The sequence below is a fragment of the Oncorhynchus mykiss genome, chromosome 11, assembly GCF_057628025.1.
Source record: "Oncorhynchus mykiss isolate SJ-2025 chromosome 11, ASM5762802v1, whole genome shotgun sequence".
In the NCBI taxonomy this organism is placed as follows: domain Eukaryota; kingdom Metazoa; phylum Chordata; class Actinopteri; order Salmoniformes; family Salmonidae; genus Oncorhynchus; species Oncorhynchus mykiss.
In genome coordinates this window covers 4,982,655-5,000,627 of record NC_143032.1, presented here as the reverse complement: position 1 = coordinate 5,000,627, position 17,973 = coordinate 4,982,655, and the positions used below count along the sequence as shown (strand labels likewise).

At 42.4% G+C, this 17,973-nt stretch overlaps 1 protein-coding gene across 1 annotated transcript in view; it reads right to left on the bottom strand.

The window, feature by feature from the left end:
• LOC110536533 (protein phosphatase EYA1) overlaps positions 1 to 17,973 on the bottom strand; it is a 138,988-nt gene that overhangs the window by 97,352 nt on the left and 23,663 nt on the right. The window contains 3 exon segments of the mRNA XM_090189226.1: positions 7,204 to 7,272; positions 10,000 to 10,065; positions 11,209 to 11,321. Coding sequence (XP_090045352.1) covers positions 7,204 to 7,272; positions 10,000 to 10,065; positions 11,209 to 11,317 — 244 coding nt within the window. The 5' untranslated portion in view covers positions 11,318 to 11,321.

The window sequence follows — 17,973 nt, the reverse complement described above, 5'->3', positions numbered from 1 at the left end:
TTTAATTATACTGAGTAGTGAGGTGATGTTTAATTATACTGGGTAGTGATGTTTAATTATATTGGGTAGTGATGTTTAATTATACTGGGTAGTGATGTTTAATTATACTGGGTAGTGATGTTTAATTATACTGGGTAGTGATGTGATGTTTAATTATGCTGGGTAGTGGTGTTTAATTATACTGGGTAGTGATGTTTAATTATACTGGGTAGTGATGTTTAATTATACTGGGTAGTGAGGTGATGTTTAATTATACTGGGTAGTGATGTGATGTTTAATTATACTGGGTAGTGATGTTTAATTATACTGGGTAGTGATGTTTAATTATACTGGGTAGTGATGTTTAATTATACTGGGTAGTGATTTGATGTTTAATTATACTGGATTAGTGATGTTTAATTATACTGGGTAGTGATGTTTAATTATACTGGGTATTGATGTTTAATTATACTGGATAGTGAGGTGATGTTTAATTATACTGGGTAGTGAGGTGATGTTTAATTATACTGGGTAGTGATGTTTAATTATATTGGGTAGTGAGGTGATGTTTAATTATACTGGGTAGTGATGTTTAATTATACTGGGTAGTGATGTTTAATTATACTGGGTAGTGATGTTTAATTATACTGGGTAGTGAGGTGAAGTTTAATTATACTGGATTAGTGATGTTTAATTATACTGGGTAGTGATGTTTAATTATACTGGGTAGTGATGTTTAATTATACTGGGTAGTGATTTGATGTTTAATTATACTGGATTAGTGATGTTTAATTATACTGGGTAGTGATGTTTAATTATACTGGGTATTGATGTGTCACGTTCTGACCATCGTTCGTGTGTGTTTTCCTTGTTTTAGTGTTGGTCAGGACGTGAACTGGGTGGGCATTCTATGTTGGATGTCTTGTTTGTCTATTTCTATGTCCGGCCTGATATGGTTCTCAATCAGAGGCAGGTGTTAGTCATTGTCTCTGATTGGGAACCATATTTAGGTAGCCTGGGTTTCACTGTGTGTTTGTGGGTGATTGTCCTTAGTGTTAGTTTGCACCAGTTTAGGCTGTTTCGGTTTTCATTACGTTTATTATTTTGCACTGTTTGTATTTGGATTCATGTTGCTATAGTCACAATAAACATGGATCGCAATCTACACGCCGCATTTTGGTCCGACTCTCCTTCTCATCAAGAAAACCGTTACAGAATCACCCACCACAAAAGGACCAAGCAGCGTGTCAACAGGCAGGAGCAGCGCGAGGAGACGCGCAATAAGGATTTCTGGACATGGGAGGAAATCCTCGACGGGAGAGGACCCTGGGCTAAACCAGGGGAGTGTAGCCGCCCAAAGGAGCAGCCCAAAGAGGAGGTATGGACATGGGAGGACGAATTAGAAGGAAGAGGACCCTGGGCTCAGCCAGGAGAATATCGCCGCCCCAAAGAAGAACTGGAGGCGGCGAAAGCGGAGAGGCGCAGATATGAGGAGGCAGCACGACGTAGCGGATGGAAGCCTGAGAAGCAGCCCCAAAAATTTCTTGGGGGGGGGCTAACAGGGAGTATGGCTACGCCAGGTAGGAGACCTGGGCAGACTCCCTGTGCTTACCGGGGGGCTAGAGAGACCGGACAGGCACCGTGTTATGCAGTGGTGCGCACGGTGTCTCCAGTGCGGGTGCATAGCCCGGTGCGGTATATTCCAGCTCCGCGTGTTGGCCGGGCTAGATTGAGCGTCGAGCCTAATGCCATGAAGCCGGCTCTACGCAGCTGGTCCCCAGTGCGTCTCCTTGGGCCGGCTTACATGGCACCAGCCTTGCGCTCGGTGTCTCCGGTTCGCCTGCATAGCCCAGTGCGGGCTATTCCACCTCGCTGCACTGGCAGGGCGACCGTGAGCATTCAACCAGGTAAGGTTGGGCAGGCTCGGTGCTCAAGAGCTCCAGTGCGCCTGCACGGTCCGGTTTTTCCAGTACCACCTCCACACCCCAGCCCTCCGGTAGCAGCTCCCCGCACCAGGCTTCCTGTGCGTGTCCTCGGCCCAGTACCACCAGTGCCAGCACCACGCATCAGGCCTACAGTGCGCCTCGCCTGTCCAGCGCTGTCGGAGCCCTCCTCCTCTCCAGCGCTGTCGGAGTCTCCCGCCTGTCTAGCGCTGTTAGAGCCTTCCTCCTCTACAGCGCTGCCGGAGTCTCCCGCCTGTTCAGAACTGCCAGTCTGCAAGGAGCTGCCAGTCTGCAAGGAGCTGCCAGTCTGCAAGGAGCTGCCAGTCTGCAAGGAGCTGCCAGTCTGCATGGAGCTGCCAGTCTGCATAGAGCTGCCAGTCTGCAAGGAGCTGCCAGTCTGCAAGGAGCCGCCAGAGCTGCCTGTCTGCAGGATGCCGCCAAAGCTGCCAGTCTGCAAGGAGCCGCCAGAGCTGCTAGTCTGCAAGGAGCCGCCAGAGCTGCCAGTTAGCATGGATCAGCCAGGGCCGCCAGTCAGCATGGAGCAGCCAGGGCCGCCAGTCAGCATGGAGCAGCCAGGGCCGCCAGTCAGCATGGAGCAGCCAGGGCCGCCAGTCAGCATGGAGCAGCCAGGGCCGCCAGTCAGCATGGAGCAGCCAGTCAGCATGGAGCAGCCAGAGCTGCCAGTCAGCATGGAGCAGCCAGTCAGCATGGAGCAGCCAGAGCTGCCAGTCAGCATGGAGCAGCCAGTCAGCATGGAGCAGCCAGAGCTGCCAGTCAGCATGGAGCAGCCAGTCAGCATGGAGCAGCCAGAGCTGCCAGTCATCATGGAGCAGCCAGTCAGCATGGAGCAGCCAGATCTGCCAGTCGACCAGACTCTTCCAGCTCTGCCAGTCGACCAGACTCTTCCAGATCTGCCAGTCGACCAGACTCTTCCAGATCTGCCAGTCGACCAGACTCTTCCAGATCTGCCAGTCGACCAGACTCTTCCAGATCTGCCAGTCGACCAGACTCTTCCAGATCTGCCAGTCGACCAGACTCTTCCAGATCTGCCAGTCGACCAGACTCTTCCAGATCTGCCAGTCGACCAGACTCTTCCAGATCTGCCAGTCGACCAGACTCTTCCAGATCTGCCAGTCGACCAGACTCTTCCAGATCTGCCAGTCGACCAGACTCTTCCAGATCTGCCAGTCGACCAGACTCTTCCAGATCTGCCAGTCGGCCAGACTCTTCCAGATCTGCCAGTCGGCCAGGATCTGCCAGAACCGCCAGCCAGCCAGGATCTGCCGGATTTAACTACCTGCCTGAGCTTCCTCTCAGTGCTGTGCTACCCATCAGTCCCGAGCTACTTCTGTCCCGAGCTGCCCCTCTGTCTCGAGCTGACCCTCTGTCCCGAGCTGTCATTAAGAAGGGTCACCTATCTAGGGACGCTAAGGAGGTGGACTAAAACTGTTATGGAGTGGGGTCCACGTCCAGCGCCAGAGCCGCCACCGCGGACAGATGCCCACCCACACCCTCCCCCATAGGTTTAAGTTGTGCGTCCGGAGTCCGCACCTTGGAGGGGGGGTACTGTCACGTTCTGACCATCGTTCGTGTGTGTTTTCCTTGTTTTAGTGTTGGTCAGGACGTGAACTGGGTGGGCATTCTATGTTGGATGTCTTGTTTGTCTATTTCTATGTCCGGCCTGATATGGTTCTCAATCAGAGGCAGGTGTTAGTCATTGTCTCTGATTGGGAACCATATTTAGGTAGCCTGGGTTTCACTGTGTGTTTGTGGGTGATTGTCCTTAGTGTTAGTTTGCACCAGTTTAGGCTGTTTCGGTTTTCATTACGTTTATTATTTTGCACTGTTTGTATTTGGATTCATGTTGCTATAGTCACAATAAACATGGATCGCAATCTACACACCGCATTTTGGTCCGACTCTCCTTCTCATCAAGAAAACCGTTACATGATGTTTAATTATACTGGATAGTGAGGTGATGTTTAATTATACTGGGTAGTGAGGTGATGTTTAATTATACTGGGTAGTGATGTTTAATTATACTGGGTAGTGAGGTGATGTTTAATTATACTGGGTAGTGATGTTTAATTATATTGGGTAGTGATGTTTAATTATACTGGGTAGTGATGTTTAATTATACTGGGTAGTGATGTTTAATTATACTGGGTAGTGATGTTTAATTATACTGGGTAGTGAGGTGATGTTTAATTATACTGTGTAGTGAGGTGATGTTTAATTATACTGGGTAGTGATGTTTAATTACACTGGGTAGTGATGTTTAATTATACTGAGTAGTGATGCTTAATTATACTGGGTAGTGATGTGATGTTTAATTATACTGGGTAGTGGTGTTTAATTATACTGGGTAGTGGTGTTTAATTATACTGGGTAGTGAAGTTTAATTATACTGGGTAGTGAAGTTTAATTATACTGGGTAGTGAAGTTTAATTATACTGGGTAGTGGTGTTTAATTATACTGGGTAGTGGTGTTTAATTATACTGGGTAGTGATGTTTAATTATACTGAGTAGTGATGCTTAATTATACTGGGTAGTGATGTGATGTTTAATTATACTGGGTAGTGATGTTTAATTATACTGGGTATTGGTGTTTAATTATACTGGGTAGTGAAGTTTAATTATACTGGGTAGTGATGTTTAATTATACTGGGTAGTGAGGTGATGTTTAATTATACTGGGTAGTGATCTTTAATTATACTGGGTAGTGATGTTTAATTATACTGGGTAGTGATGTTTAATTATACTGGGTAGTGATGTCTAATTATACTGGGTAGTGAGGTGATGTTTAATTATACTGGGTAGTGAGGTGATGTTTAATTATACTGGGTAGTGATGTTTAATTATACTGGGTAGTGATGTCTAATTATACTGGGTAGTGAGGTGATGTTTAATTATACTGGGTAGTGATGTTTAATTACACTGGGTAGTGATGTTTAATTATACTGGGTAGTGAGGTGATGTTTAATTATACTGGGTAGTGATGTTTAATTATACTGGGTAGTGAGGTGATGTTTAATTATACTGTGTAGTGAGGTGAAGTTTAATTATACTGGGTAGTGATGTTTAATTATACTGGGTAGTGTTGTTTAATTATACTGGGTAGTGATGCTTAATTATACTGGGTAGTGATGTTTAATTTTACTGGGTAGTGATGTGATGTTTAATTATACTGGGTAGTGATGTTTAATTATACTGGGTAGTGAGGTGATGTTTAATTATACTGGGTAGTGAGGTGATGTTTAATTACACTGGGTAGTGATGTTTAATTATACTGGGTAGTGAGGTGATGTTTAATTATACTGGGTAGTGATGTTTAATTATATTGGGTAGTGATGTTTAATTATACTGGGTAGTGATGTTTAATTATACTGGGTAGTGATGTTTAATTATACTGGGTAGTGATGTTTAATTATACTGGGTAGTGAGGTGATGTTTAATTATACTGGGTAGTGATGTTTAATTATACTGGGTAGTGATGTTTAATTATACTGGGTAGTGATGTTTAATTATACTGGGTAGTGATGTTTAATTATACTGGGTAGTGATGTTTAACTATACTGGGTAGTGATGTTTAATTATACTGGGTAGTGAGGTGATGTTTAATTATACTGGGTAGTGAGGTGATGTTTAATTATACTGTGTAGTGAGGTGATGTTTAATTATACTGGGTAGTGATGTTTAATTACACTGGGTAGTGATGTTTAATTATACTGGGTAGTGATGTTTAATTATACTGGGTAGTGAGGTGATGTTTAATTATACTGGGTAGTGAGGTGATGTTTAATTATACTGGGTAGTGAGGTGATGTTTAATTATACTGTGTAGTGAGGTGATGTTTAATTATACTGGGTAGTGATGTTTAATTATACTGGGTAGTGATGTTTAATTATACTGGGTAGTGAGGTGATGTTTAATTATACTGGGTAGTGAGGTGATGTTTAATTATACTGGGTAGTGAGGTGCTGTTTAATTATACTATGTAGTGAGGTGATGTTTAATTATACTGGGTAGTGATGTGATGTTTAATTATACTGGGTAGTGAGGTGATGTTTAATTATACTGGGTAGTGATGTTTAATTATACTGGGTAGTGATGTGATGTTTAATTATACTGTGTAGTGAGGTGATGTTTAATTATATTGGGTAGTGATGTGATGTTTAATTATACTGTGTAGTGAGGTGATGTTTAATTATACTGGGTAGTGATGTTTAATTATACTGGGTAGTGATGTGATGTTTAATTATACTGGGTAGTGATGTTTAATTATACTGGGTAGTGATGTTTAATTATACTGGGTAGTGATGTGATGTTTAATTATACTGTGTAGTGAGGTGATGTTTAATTATACTGGGTAGTGATGTTTAATTATACTGGGTAGTGATGTTTAATTATACTGGGTAGTGATGTTTAATTATACTGGGTAGTGATGTTTAATTATACTGGGTACTGATGTGATGTTTAATTATACTGGGTAGTGATGTGATGTTTAATTATACTGGGTAGTGATGTTTAATTATACTGGGTAGTGATGTGATGTTTAATTATACTGGGTAGTGATGTTTAATTATACTGTGTAGTGATGTGATGTTTAATTATACTGGGTAGTGATGTTTAATTATACTGGGTAGTGATGTTTAATTATACTGGGTAGTGATGTTTAATTATACTGGGTAGTGATGTTTAATTATACTGGGTACTGATGTGATGTTTAATTATACTGGGTAGTGATGTGATGTTTAATTATACTGGGTAGTGATGTTTAATTATACTGGGTAGTGATGTGATGTTTAATTATACTGGGTAGTGATGTTTAATTATACTGGGTAGTGAGGTGATGTTTAATTATACTGGGTACTGATGTGATGTTTAATTATACTGGGTAGTGATGTTTAATTATACTGGGTAGTGATGTTTAATTATACCGGGTACTGATGTGATGTTTAATTATACTGGGTAGTGATGTTTAATTATACTGGGTAGTGAGGTGATGTTTAATTATACTGGGTACTGATATGATGTTTAATTATACTGGGTAGTGATGTTTAATTATACTGGGTAGTGATGTTTAATTATACTGGGTATTAATGTGATGTTTGGCGGAGTTGGAAAAGATGACCATATATTGCTGACATACAACATGATTTGGATACAGATCCGGTTGAGGAAACAGGAAACCAGATCATTCTACTGCTCTGCTATTCACACATTATATTTTATTTTACGCAGCACGCAAACACACACACGGGTCCCCTCCCGTCTCACCTGATCCTGAGAAGCTGTCTAGGGAGGCGTCGGCTACTGGGGTGGTGATGTCACTGCTGATTATTGGTTCTGTTTTCACTGGGGACAAAGACAACACACACACCGTCAGCACACACACACACACACACACCGTCAGCATACACACACACACACCATCGGCCCACACACACACACACACACACACACACACACACACACACACACACACACACACACACACACACACACACACACACACACACACACACACACACACACACACACACACACACACACACACACACACACACACACACCAACTGACACTATGACTGGTGGGTTTAGTAGTTTGGGATGTCTTTGAACATACACCCAAAACTACACCAGAACTACACCGGAACTACAGCCAGAACTACAGCCGGAACTACAACCGGAACTACAGCCGGAACTACAGCCAGAACACACTCAGTGGAATGTGCTATAAACAATACTGTGTTGAAATGCAGGAGGGGAAATATTTGACTAACATTCATCACAACTTCTACATTCTGTTCTTTTAGACTAGAGCCTAATCATTTTTTTCAAAATGGAATTTATAATAATAATGTTTGTTGGATTAATTTTAGGGATCATCTACATGTAATTATATGGGATTAACATGAAAATAAAACATGACGCTCCTCAGCGTAGATTACAATAAATGATCTCTCAACACACTTTAAGAATGTTTGAGGAAAATAGAACATTTGCCTAATTGTTAATCGATTAAACCAACAGAGAAACTTTCCTCATTTCAACCTGTTGACTTAACTATGAATAAAAAAACAAACCCTAATTTAACAGCTCTTCTCTGCACTGTCTTTTCGTTTGTCCCATACACTGTTACGGCAAGAATTCAACAGTAACAGGCAAACTACAATCCCGTCAATACATTTTAATCCATCAATCAATCAATCAAAGTAATCTATCAATTCATATATAATTAACATTATATATCCAATTAACATTCTAATTCATTGTCACTAATTACTGTATGGCTTACCCCAGGTTATAATGTAGCGTCAGGGGGAAAGAAAGATTAACACAGTCAATGGTAGTAGGATACTGGTGTAAAATGGCCCCTGCATGGAGAGGGAGTCAGTCTGCATGGACGTGCAAATACGATTGAAATGTCAAGACAATATAGTGTGTATAAAATCTGTTTTAAGTACTGTAGCGAATGGAGCGTGACCCCATGCCCCGCTGAGCCTCTCAGAGTTATAACACTGATGGCTCAGTGGAGAGGATTTTACAGTTATCTGACAGCTAGGGAATCTTTGAAATCAATCCATTTCACATCAGGCAGCAAGCAGGCTTTGGGATGGGATGGGAAGGGGTGGGGGGTGATATAGAGAAGAGGAAGGGAGCAAAACAAATTCACATCATGTGGGTAAAGGGAGTCATGCTTGATGTGTCTCTCATGTTTTTAAAGAAGCTTTTCCCTGTCATGTTTTACTTTGATCATTCTGCTGAGGAATTGTTGACGAGAGAGTGGGAGGGAGAGAGGGAGGGAGGGAGAGAGGGAGGGAGAGAGGGAGGAAGAGAGAGAGGGAGGGAGAGAGGGAGGGAGAGTATGAGGGAGAGGGGAAGGGAGGGAGAGAGGGAGGGAGAGTATGAGGGAGAGAGGGAGGGAGACTATGAGGGAGAGTATGAAAGAGTGTAGGAGGAAGAGTGGGAGGGAGAGAGAGAGTAGACAGGAGAGTGGGAGGGAAAGTAGAAGGGAGAGTAGGAGGGAGAGTGGGAGGGAGAGTAGGAGGGAGAGTAGGAGGGAGAGGAGAGTGGGAGGGAGAGTAGGAGGGAGAGTAGGAGGGAGAGTGGGAGGGAGAGCAGGAGGGAGAGTAGGAGGGAGAGTAGGACGGAGAGTGTTTTTGGAATAACACATTTAGGGAGAGAGGGAGGGAGAGAGGGAGGGAGAGTATGAGGGAGAGTGGGAGGAAGAGTGGGAGGGAGAGGGAGAGTAGGCAGGAGAGTGGGAGGGAGAATAGGCAGGAAAGTGGGAGGGAAAGTAGAAGAGAGAGTAGGAGGGAGAGTCGGAGGAAGAGTAGGAGGGAGAGTAGGAGGGAGAGTAGAAGGGAGAGTAGGAGGGAGAGTTGAGAGGAGAGTAGGAGGGAGAGTGTTTTTGGAATAACACATTTAGGTAGAGATAATACAATACAGAGAAATAGGATGTGTTTGTGTGTCTGTGCACGTGAGTGTGTGTGTGTGTGTGTGTGTGTGTGTCTGTGCACGTGAGTGTGTGTGTGTGTCTGTGCACGTGAGTGTGTGTGTGTGTGTGTGTGTGTGTGTGTGTGTGTGTGTGTACTAGCTAATATAGTGAGGGGACATCGTGGTGTAACACTGCATGCACAGACTAAAGGTCACACTCAGGTGTTCACAGAGAAACACACGATAACCACCGCACTCATGAAACACAGCATGGAACAACGGCAGACAGGAACCAATCAATCAATCAATCAATCAATCAAAACAAGGCACGGTGTCCACAGGATCCATAACCCAGCCAGTCTCAAACCATGCTTCACACACTCAACATAACACGAGTGCAACAATGACATTAACGCCATGAAAGGCACAATAGTTGAAGAAACTCTTAGAATTAAAAATAGATTTGTTATCAATTGAGAACAGTTAATTAATTGGGATCTTTTCATTCATAGTGGTATAAAAAAAAAGAGTAAAAGCACAAGATGTTTTTTTTTTCTTCTCTTTCTTGTCTTTTCTAAGTTGAAACACCAAGTATTGTCCTTTCATTGTTATCCACACCTGAACTGCACCGACCTGCAGCCGACTGTGAGCTAGTGCTTAACAACCAGTCAGCTGTGGTGAGCATTGTGATGTTATCACCTATATGGGAAACAGAGAATAGGATACATGACAATCTGACTTCACCGCGGCTCTACGACAGGCTCTTTGACCCGCAGAGGACAAATTACACCCTACTTCCTACGGAGAGCACTGCTTTTGTCAAACAATCGGTCAAAAGTAGTGCACTACATAGGGAATAGGGTACAATTTGGGACGCACCCACTCCCTAAACCACAAGAAAGCGTTATCCCTTTTTCCTATCAAGATGACATTTTTTTTTTAAGGTAGACTTTGAAGCGCATGAGTGGGTTTGTAATAGCGCCCTGCTAGCGACGTAGGTTCAACGAGAGAGAGTGGTGGTTTGAGAGGACACAACAAGCCTACTCACCTGAGTCAATAGGGACATGTACAAACCACATGCAAAACTACAACCCATTTTCATACCATGAGCTTTTGAATAATTACATGGGCGTTTAAATATACTGCTAATAGTTCCTCTGTAAACACAGAGACAATAGCATCAGATTTACAAAGCAGATCGTTTTCATATCGTTTTCATATCTAGATCAAATACAAGGGGCCCTTTTTTAAATTGTGTATTAAAACCAATGCAGTAAGTCTACAAGCCATCGGGTCACTAGTAGTTTCCCATGTTATTCAGAAGTACAGAGAAGTAGACGGGAGGAAAGTAGTTGGCACCACGTTTTCATTTGTTGACTTCACCTTTTGAAAATGGAAAACAGATCGCGATTACCAACGGGGTAAGCACCTGGAGACGTTTTATTGCCATTCAGGCATTTCACAACTTTAGCAGATGCATAAAACGCTACACACAGGAAGAGGTGAGGTTGGAAAAAAGAAAAAAGTCCCCCTCTTTCTCCGCTCTGCTACCCGTACAAACTTAAATTGTACAACCGATGAAGCTACTACGCAAATTGGTAGAATGGTTGTGATTACAACGGAGTGTATTTTCTGCACAGTAATAGTCACAACGTTTTCTGTACAAATATAAATTCGTACCACAACCATTGTGTCAAGTATACCGTTTGAATGTGTTACATCAGTATTTATCTGATTGTCTACAGGACTCAGCCTATTCCTCTCCCGTGTCCTATAGTGAATTTAGAGTCCACACAGCGAAAGTGAGGGAAGCATTAAGGAAGAAAATCCCAGAGCACATACCTTCAGTACCATTGGGGGTCATGGAATTGGTATTGATATGGGAGTTGTCGAGGCTGGGACCATTAGGGGATTCACGGCTGTGAGGACTGGCTAGATCCTGCATGTCCATAGACCTGACGGACGAGAGACACACACGCACACACACGCACACACACACACACACACACACACACACACACACACACACACACACACGCACACACACACACACACACACACACACACACACACACACACACACACACACACACACACACACACACACACACACACACACACACACACACACATTTACTCACATCTTGCCAGAACCATCAAGGGAAAACAAATGGTAAAGAGCCTATAGATGTATTCGTTTTAAACATGTTTTTCTCTTAACCTACTGATAACAACTCGGGTAAAACTGTTGATTTGAAATGTTTATACATTGAAAGTAAACAAATAAAAACATCTCAACTGGAGCTTGAGAATTGTTGTTATTGTATCTAAAAGCTATAAATACTATCAATAGATTGAACTAAGTTCGGGAAAGACAAACATAATGTTATCTCTGCCTATTAATGTTATCTCTGCGTATTAAAGTTATCTCCATTTATTAATGTTATCTCCATTTATTAATGTTATCTCCATTTATTAATGTTATCTCTGCCTATTAATGTTATCTCTGCCTATTAATGTTATCTCTGCGTATTAAAGTTATCTCCATTTATTAATGTTATCTCCATTCATTAATGTTATCTCCATTTATTAATGTTATCTCTGCCTATTAATGTTATCTCTGCCTATTAATGTTATCACTGCTTATTAATGTTATCTCTGCTTATTAATGTTATCTCTTCTTATTTCTTTCATAACACATAATACAATTCAAACTAGGCCTACTGCTATACACTCAATTATAACATATTATATTAACACTATTTTATTATATATCAGCAATATATGATATTATAACATCAATATAGATTATAATTTAAATTGATGAGCTCAGTAATAGAGACATTACAACACACATTAGCATTTTGTCTTCATTTTAGACTAGTTGAAAAAGCAGCTTCTACAGTATACAGCATTCGCTCCATGTTGATTAATGTACATACTCATGCTAGTCTACAGCATAGTAATTATATAGACATCCTTAGTATACAGTGTGAACACACTCTGTGATTTGAGGCTATGGTTAAAGTAGTTAGTTGTTAGAAAGTTAGAAGAGTTTGTTCTCTAAATGATTCTAAGAGCAGCTAGCTACTTCTCCAAGTGATTAGCTACTTCTCCAAGTGATTAGCTACTTCTCCAAGTGATTAGCTACTTCTCCAAGTGATTAGCTGTGATTAGCTACTTCTCCAAGTGATTAGCTACTTCTCCAAGTGATTAGCTACTTCTCCAAGTGATTAGCTACTTCTCCAAGTGATTAGCTACTTCTCCAAGTGATTAGCTACTTCTCCAAGTGATTAGCTACTTCTCCAAGTGATTAGCTGTGATTAGCTACATCTCCAAGTGATTAGCTACCTCTCCAAGTGATTAGCTACTTCTCCAAGTGATTAGCTACTTCTCCAAGTGATTAGCTACTTCTCCAAGTGATTAGCTACTTCTCCAAGTGATTAGCTGTGATTAGCTACTTCTCCAAGTGATTAGCTACTTCTCCAAGTGATTAGCTACTTCTCCAAGTGATTAGCTACTTCTCCAAGTGATTAGCTACTTCTCCAAGTGATTAGCTACTTCTCCAAGTGATTAGCTACTTCTCCAAGTGATTAGCTGTGATTAGCTACATCTCCAAGTGATTAGCTACCTCTCCAAGTGATTAGCTACTTCTCCAAGTGATTAGCTACTTCTCCAAGTGATTAGCTACTTCTCCAAGTGATTAGCTGTGATTAGCTACTTCTCCAAGTGATTAGCTACTTCTCCAAGTGATTAGCTACTTCTCCAAGTGATTAGCTACTTCTCCAAGTGATTAGCTACTTCTCCAAGTGATTAACTACTTCTCCAAGTGATTAGCTACTTCTTTAAGTGATTAGCTACTTCTCCAAGTGATTAACTATTGCTCCAAGTGATTAACTACTTCTCCAAGTGATTAGCTACTTCTCCAAGTGATTAACTACTTCTCCAAGTGATTAACTAATTATCCAATTGATTAACTCCTTCTCCAAGTGATTAACTAATTATCCAAGTGATTAACTACTTCTCCAATTGATTAACTCCTTCTCCAAGTGATTAACTAATTATCCAATTGATTAACTCCTTCTCCAAGTGATTAACTAATTATCCAAGTGATTAACTAATTATCCAATTGATTAATTCCTTCTCCAAGTGATTAACTAATTATCCAAGTGATTAACTACTTCTCCAAGTGATTAACTAATTATCCAAGTGATTAACTAATTATCCAAGTGATTAGCTACTTCTCCAAGTGATTAACTTATTCTCCAAGTGATTAACTACTTCTCCAAGTGATTAACTAATTATCCAAGTGATTAACTAATTATCCAAGTGATTAACTAATTATCCAAGTGATTAGCTACTTCTCCAAGTGATTAACTACTTCTCCAAGTGATTAACTAATTATCCAAGTGATTAACTAATTATCCAAGTGATTAGCTACTTCTCCAAGTGATTAGAAGAGTTTGTTCTCTGAGTGATTCTGAGTGCTCTGTCTGCGGCTCAGTGAAGAGAGATGATAATGCCTAGTTCACGACGCATCAGTTTGCTCTGGCAACCATCTTAATTGTTTCTGTGTTTTATACTGAAGACCACACCATTGAAAACATTATTCAATCCCTCATTGTTGCTGTGAAAAGTTGCTCAGCCAAATGGAGGTTAGTTAAAACAGGCAGAAGAGAGCTGAAACATCACACAAATCTCAACTCATATTTAGTCATATTTAGTCACTGAGCCCCAATGCAACATAACTGTATAATTAAACTAGGGAGAAATGTTTGGTACATTAAACTGCTTTTTTTCCAGTTACATTTATAGATTGCATATCAATCAACTAAACTAAGCCGTTAGTTTTTGTTTAATGCAAACGCAATCTGATAGGATGAAATGATACGTTTGCTATTTCAACAATCTGCTAAAATCAAATGTTTGCTATTTCAACAATCCAAAACAAATTAAATGATATGTCTACTATTTAAATAATGTTGGGATGGAAAGATACGGTCAATAGACTTGTTTTTAAATTAATTTAAAAAAAGAAATACACAGATATATATATACATTGCGTTTTCTACTCACTCATTTTTTTCCCCAACTCAAATTAAGTAAATCATGTAGAATTGTTGTGAATATTGTTGGGGGATCTCGCAAACTGACATGCTGGTAGCTGTGTCCTATTTCCCCAGAGAAATATGAATTTACTGCTAAATTATCACCCCCACCAAAAAACTGAAATACAATTATGAAAAGCGGCGTTACAGATATACCAGGAGACAATTACTATTAGATTTGCACAACTCTCTATCCCTCTCTCTCTCCCTCTCTCTCTCTCTCTCTCTATGTCTCTCTCTCTCTCTCTCTCTCTCTCTCTCTCTCTCTCTGTCTCTCTCTCTCTCTCTCCCTCTCTCTCTCTCCCTCTCTCTCTCTCTCTCTCTCCCTCTCTCTCTCTCGCTCCCTCTCTCTCTCTCTCTATGTCTCTCTCTCTCTCTCTCCCTCTCTCTCTCTCCCTCTCTCTCTCTCTCTCTCTCCCTCTCTCTCTCTCCCTCTCTCTCTCTCGCTCTCTCTCTCTCTCTCTCTCTCTCTCTCTCTCTCTCTCTCTCTCTCCTTCCCTCCCTGCATCCCTTCTGATGCTACCTGCCTGGCGCTGGTCCAACTCTGCTCTTACCTGGAAATACGTAGCGGCCCGGAATCATCTGAACCAGGCTGCCTCTCTCTGTTTTTTTTTTTTTCTCTTTCCACCTGCCTGAACAGAAACAATGTCCCTCCTTGTTATTTCAGCTGTGTGTCACTGTCCAGACCCATCCATGACACAATAGAGCTGGTCTGAGAAAACATTATTGTTATTCTGTCTCAAGAGTGGGAAGAGAGGGCTAACTGCACTGGGAAAAGAACAGAGGACATTCTCTCTCTATAGAGTTTCTCTCTCAGTCCTTCTCTTCTCTCTCTCGCTCTCTCTTCTTCTACCACTGCTGTTGTTGCCTCTCCTCCCTCGTTCAGATCTCCCCTCCCTCCCTCCTCCCCGAGTGAGGGGACTGCAGCCAAATGACGGAAAGGTGATTCATCATTGGTCTACGACAGCTGCAAACTGGATTAGCCCGCCCCCAATCAACATACAAAGAGGGCTTAGCCAAGGTAAGCAGGAAGGGGAGGGGAGTGAGGTGGATTGGGGGAGGGAGGAGTAGCATGGAGGTAGGAAGTTAGGTAGCTCCTGATAACAGCTGCTGGATAGAGGGGAGAGAGATGTGACTTGTTGAATAGAGGCCAGTGAAGCATGACGCCCGTAGCATCTTCAGCAGATCTTTCATCTGCAATTGACACCACCTGAAATATATCTGCACTCCCCTCCCTTTCCCTCTCTCTTTCTCCCCTTTCTCTCCTCTGTCTTCTCTCTCTCTCCCCTTCTCTCTCCCCTTCTCTCTAGCATTCTCTATAGCCTTCTCTCTAGCCTTGTCTCTCCCCTTCTCTCTTCCCTTCTCTCTCCCCTTCTCTCTTCCCTTCTCTCTCCCCTTCTCTCTAGCCTTCTCTCTAGCCTTCTCTCTAGCCTTGTCTCTCCCCTTCTCTCTTCCCTTCTCTCTCCCCTTCTCTCTCCCCTTCTCTCTAGCCTTCTCTCTAGCTTTCTCTCTCCCCTTCTCTCTAGCCTTCTCTCTCCCATTCTCTCTAGCCTTCTCTCTCCCCTTCTCTCTCCCCTTATCTCTCCCCTTCTCTCTAGCCTTCTCTCTAGTCTTCTCTCTAGCCTTAGCGCTCCGATACCGCTTGCAGTGCAGTAGCAGAGAGAACAGTCTATGACTAGGATTGCAATTTTTAGGACCTTCTTCTGACACCGCCTGGTATAGCCAGCCGTACGCACTGCCACACTGCCAGGTCTCTGACCTAGGCTGTCTCATTGTTGTCGGTGATCAGGCCTAACACCGTTGTGTCGCCAGCGAACTTAATGATGGGTTTAGAGTCGTGCTTGGCCACGGAGATGTGCGTGAACAGGAAGTACAGGAGGGGACTAAGCACGCACCCCAGAGGGGCCCCCGTGCAGAGCATCAGCGTTATAGCATACCCTTACCACCTAAGGGGCAGCCCGTCAGGAAGTCCAGGATTCTGTTGCAGAGGGATGTGTTTAGTCCAGAGTCCACGCTGTCCGTGTAATAAATGACACCCTATTCCTTTTATAGTGCACTACTTTTGAGCTGGGCCCAATCGGACCTGGCACCCTACTCCCTTTATAGTGCACTACTTTAGAGCAGGACCCAATGGGACCTGGCACCCTATTCCCTTTATAGTGCACTACTTTAGAGCAGGACCCAATGGGACCTGGCACCCTATTCCCTTTATAGTGCACTACTTTAGAGCAGGACCTAATGGGACCTGGCACCCTACTCCCTTTATAGTGCATTACTTTTGAGCAGGACCCAATGGGACCTGGCACCCTACTCCCTTTATAGTGCACTACTTTTGAGCAGGACCCAATGGGACCTGGCACCCTATTCCCTTTATAGTGCACTACTTTTGAGCAGGGCCCGGGGCCACAGGAACACTACAGAGGCACAGGAACACAAAAGGACCACTGGTTTCAGGGATCTAAAGAGACATGGGCAGTGTCTCCGATAACACCCTATTCCTTATAGACAGCACCATTTTTGGCCAAGGCCTTGTCAAATGGGTAATGGTCAAATTAAGTGCAGTTAATAGAAAACAGGGTAACATTTGGGATGCAATCGAAGACACACGGCCACAAAAACATACTGTATATACAGTACATCACTATACAGTACAGTACATCTCTATACAGTACAGTACATCACTATACAGTACAGTACATCACTATACAGTACAGTACATCACTATACAGTACATCACTATACAGTACAGTACATCACTATACAGTACATCACTATACAGTACAGTACATCACTATACAGTACATCACTATCCAATACAACACTATACAGTACATCACTATACAGTACATCACTATACAGTACAGTACATCACTATACAGTACATCACTATATAATACAACACTATACAGTACAAAGCAGTACATCACTATACAATACAACACTATACAGTACAACACTATACAGTATTATAAACTACAATGCATTCACTATACAGTACATAAATCTATTTTTTCTATTGTATTATCACACACACAGTAACCACACATGCATTCGAGCACACACACATTACAGGGGGCACTTTAGCGGCCCCCAAATCAGCGGTGCAGTGCATCTTGACAGTGAGAGATTTAGGGAGACGTGAAACAGGTACATGGAGATTATACGGAGCCTCATATGTTCCCCTATGACGCTGGTAGAGTCACTATATTACTGTTCTCTAGTCTGACAGTCACTCTGTCCAGCCCGGCTGCTCTCTCTCTCTCTCTGTCTCGGTCTCTCTATGTCACTCTCTCTCTCTCTCTCTCTCTCGCTCCGAATTCAGCCGTCTTGGCATTGTAATCTCGACAACACATCATCTCCTATAGACAACCGCTCTGACCCTCAACAACCCTCCACGACTTCTGGTTATTTTTCTAACGGCAGGAAAACATCTGAACGGAAACAAACAAAGAAAAATATATTTTACCTCATTAAAATGAAGTCTGTTCTACAGTCCATT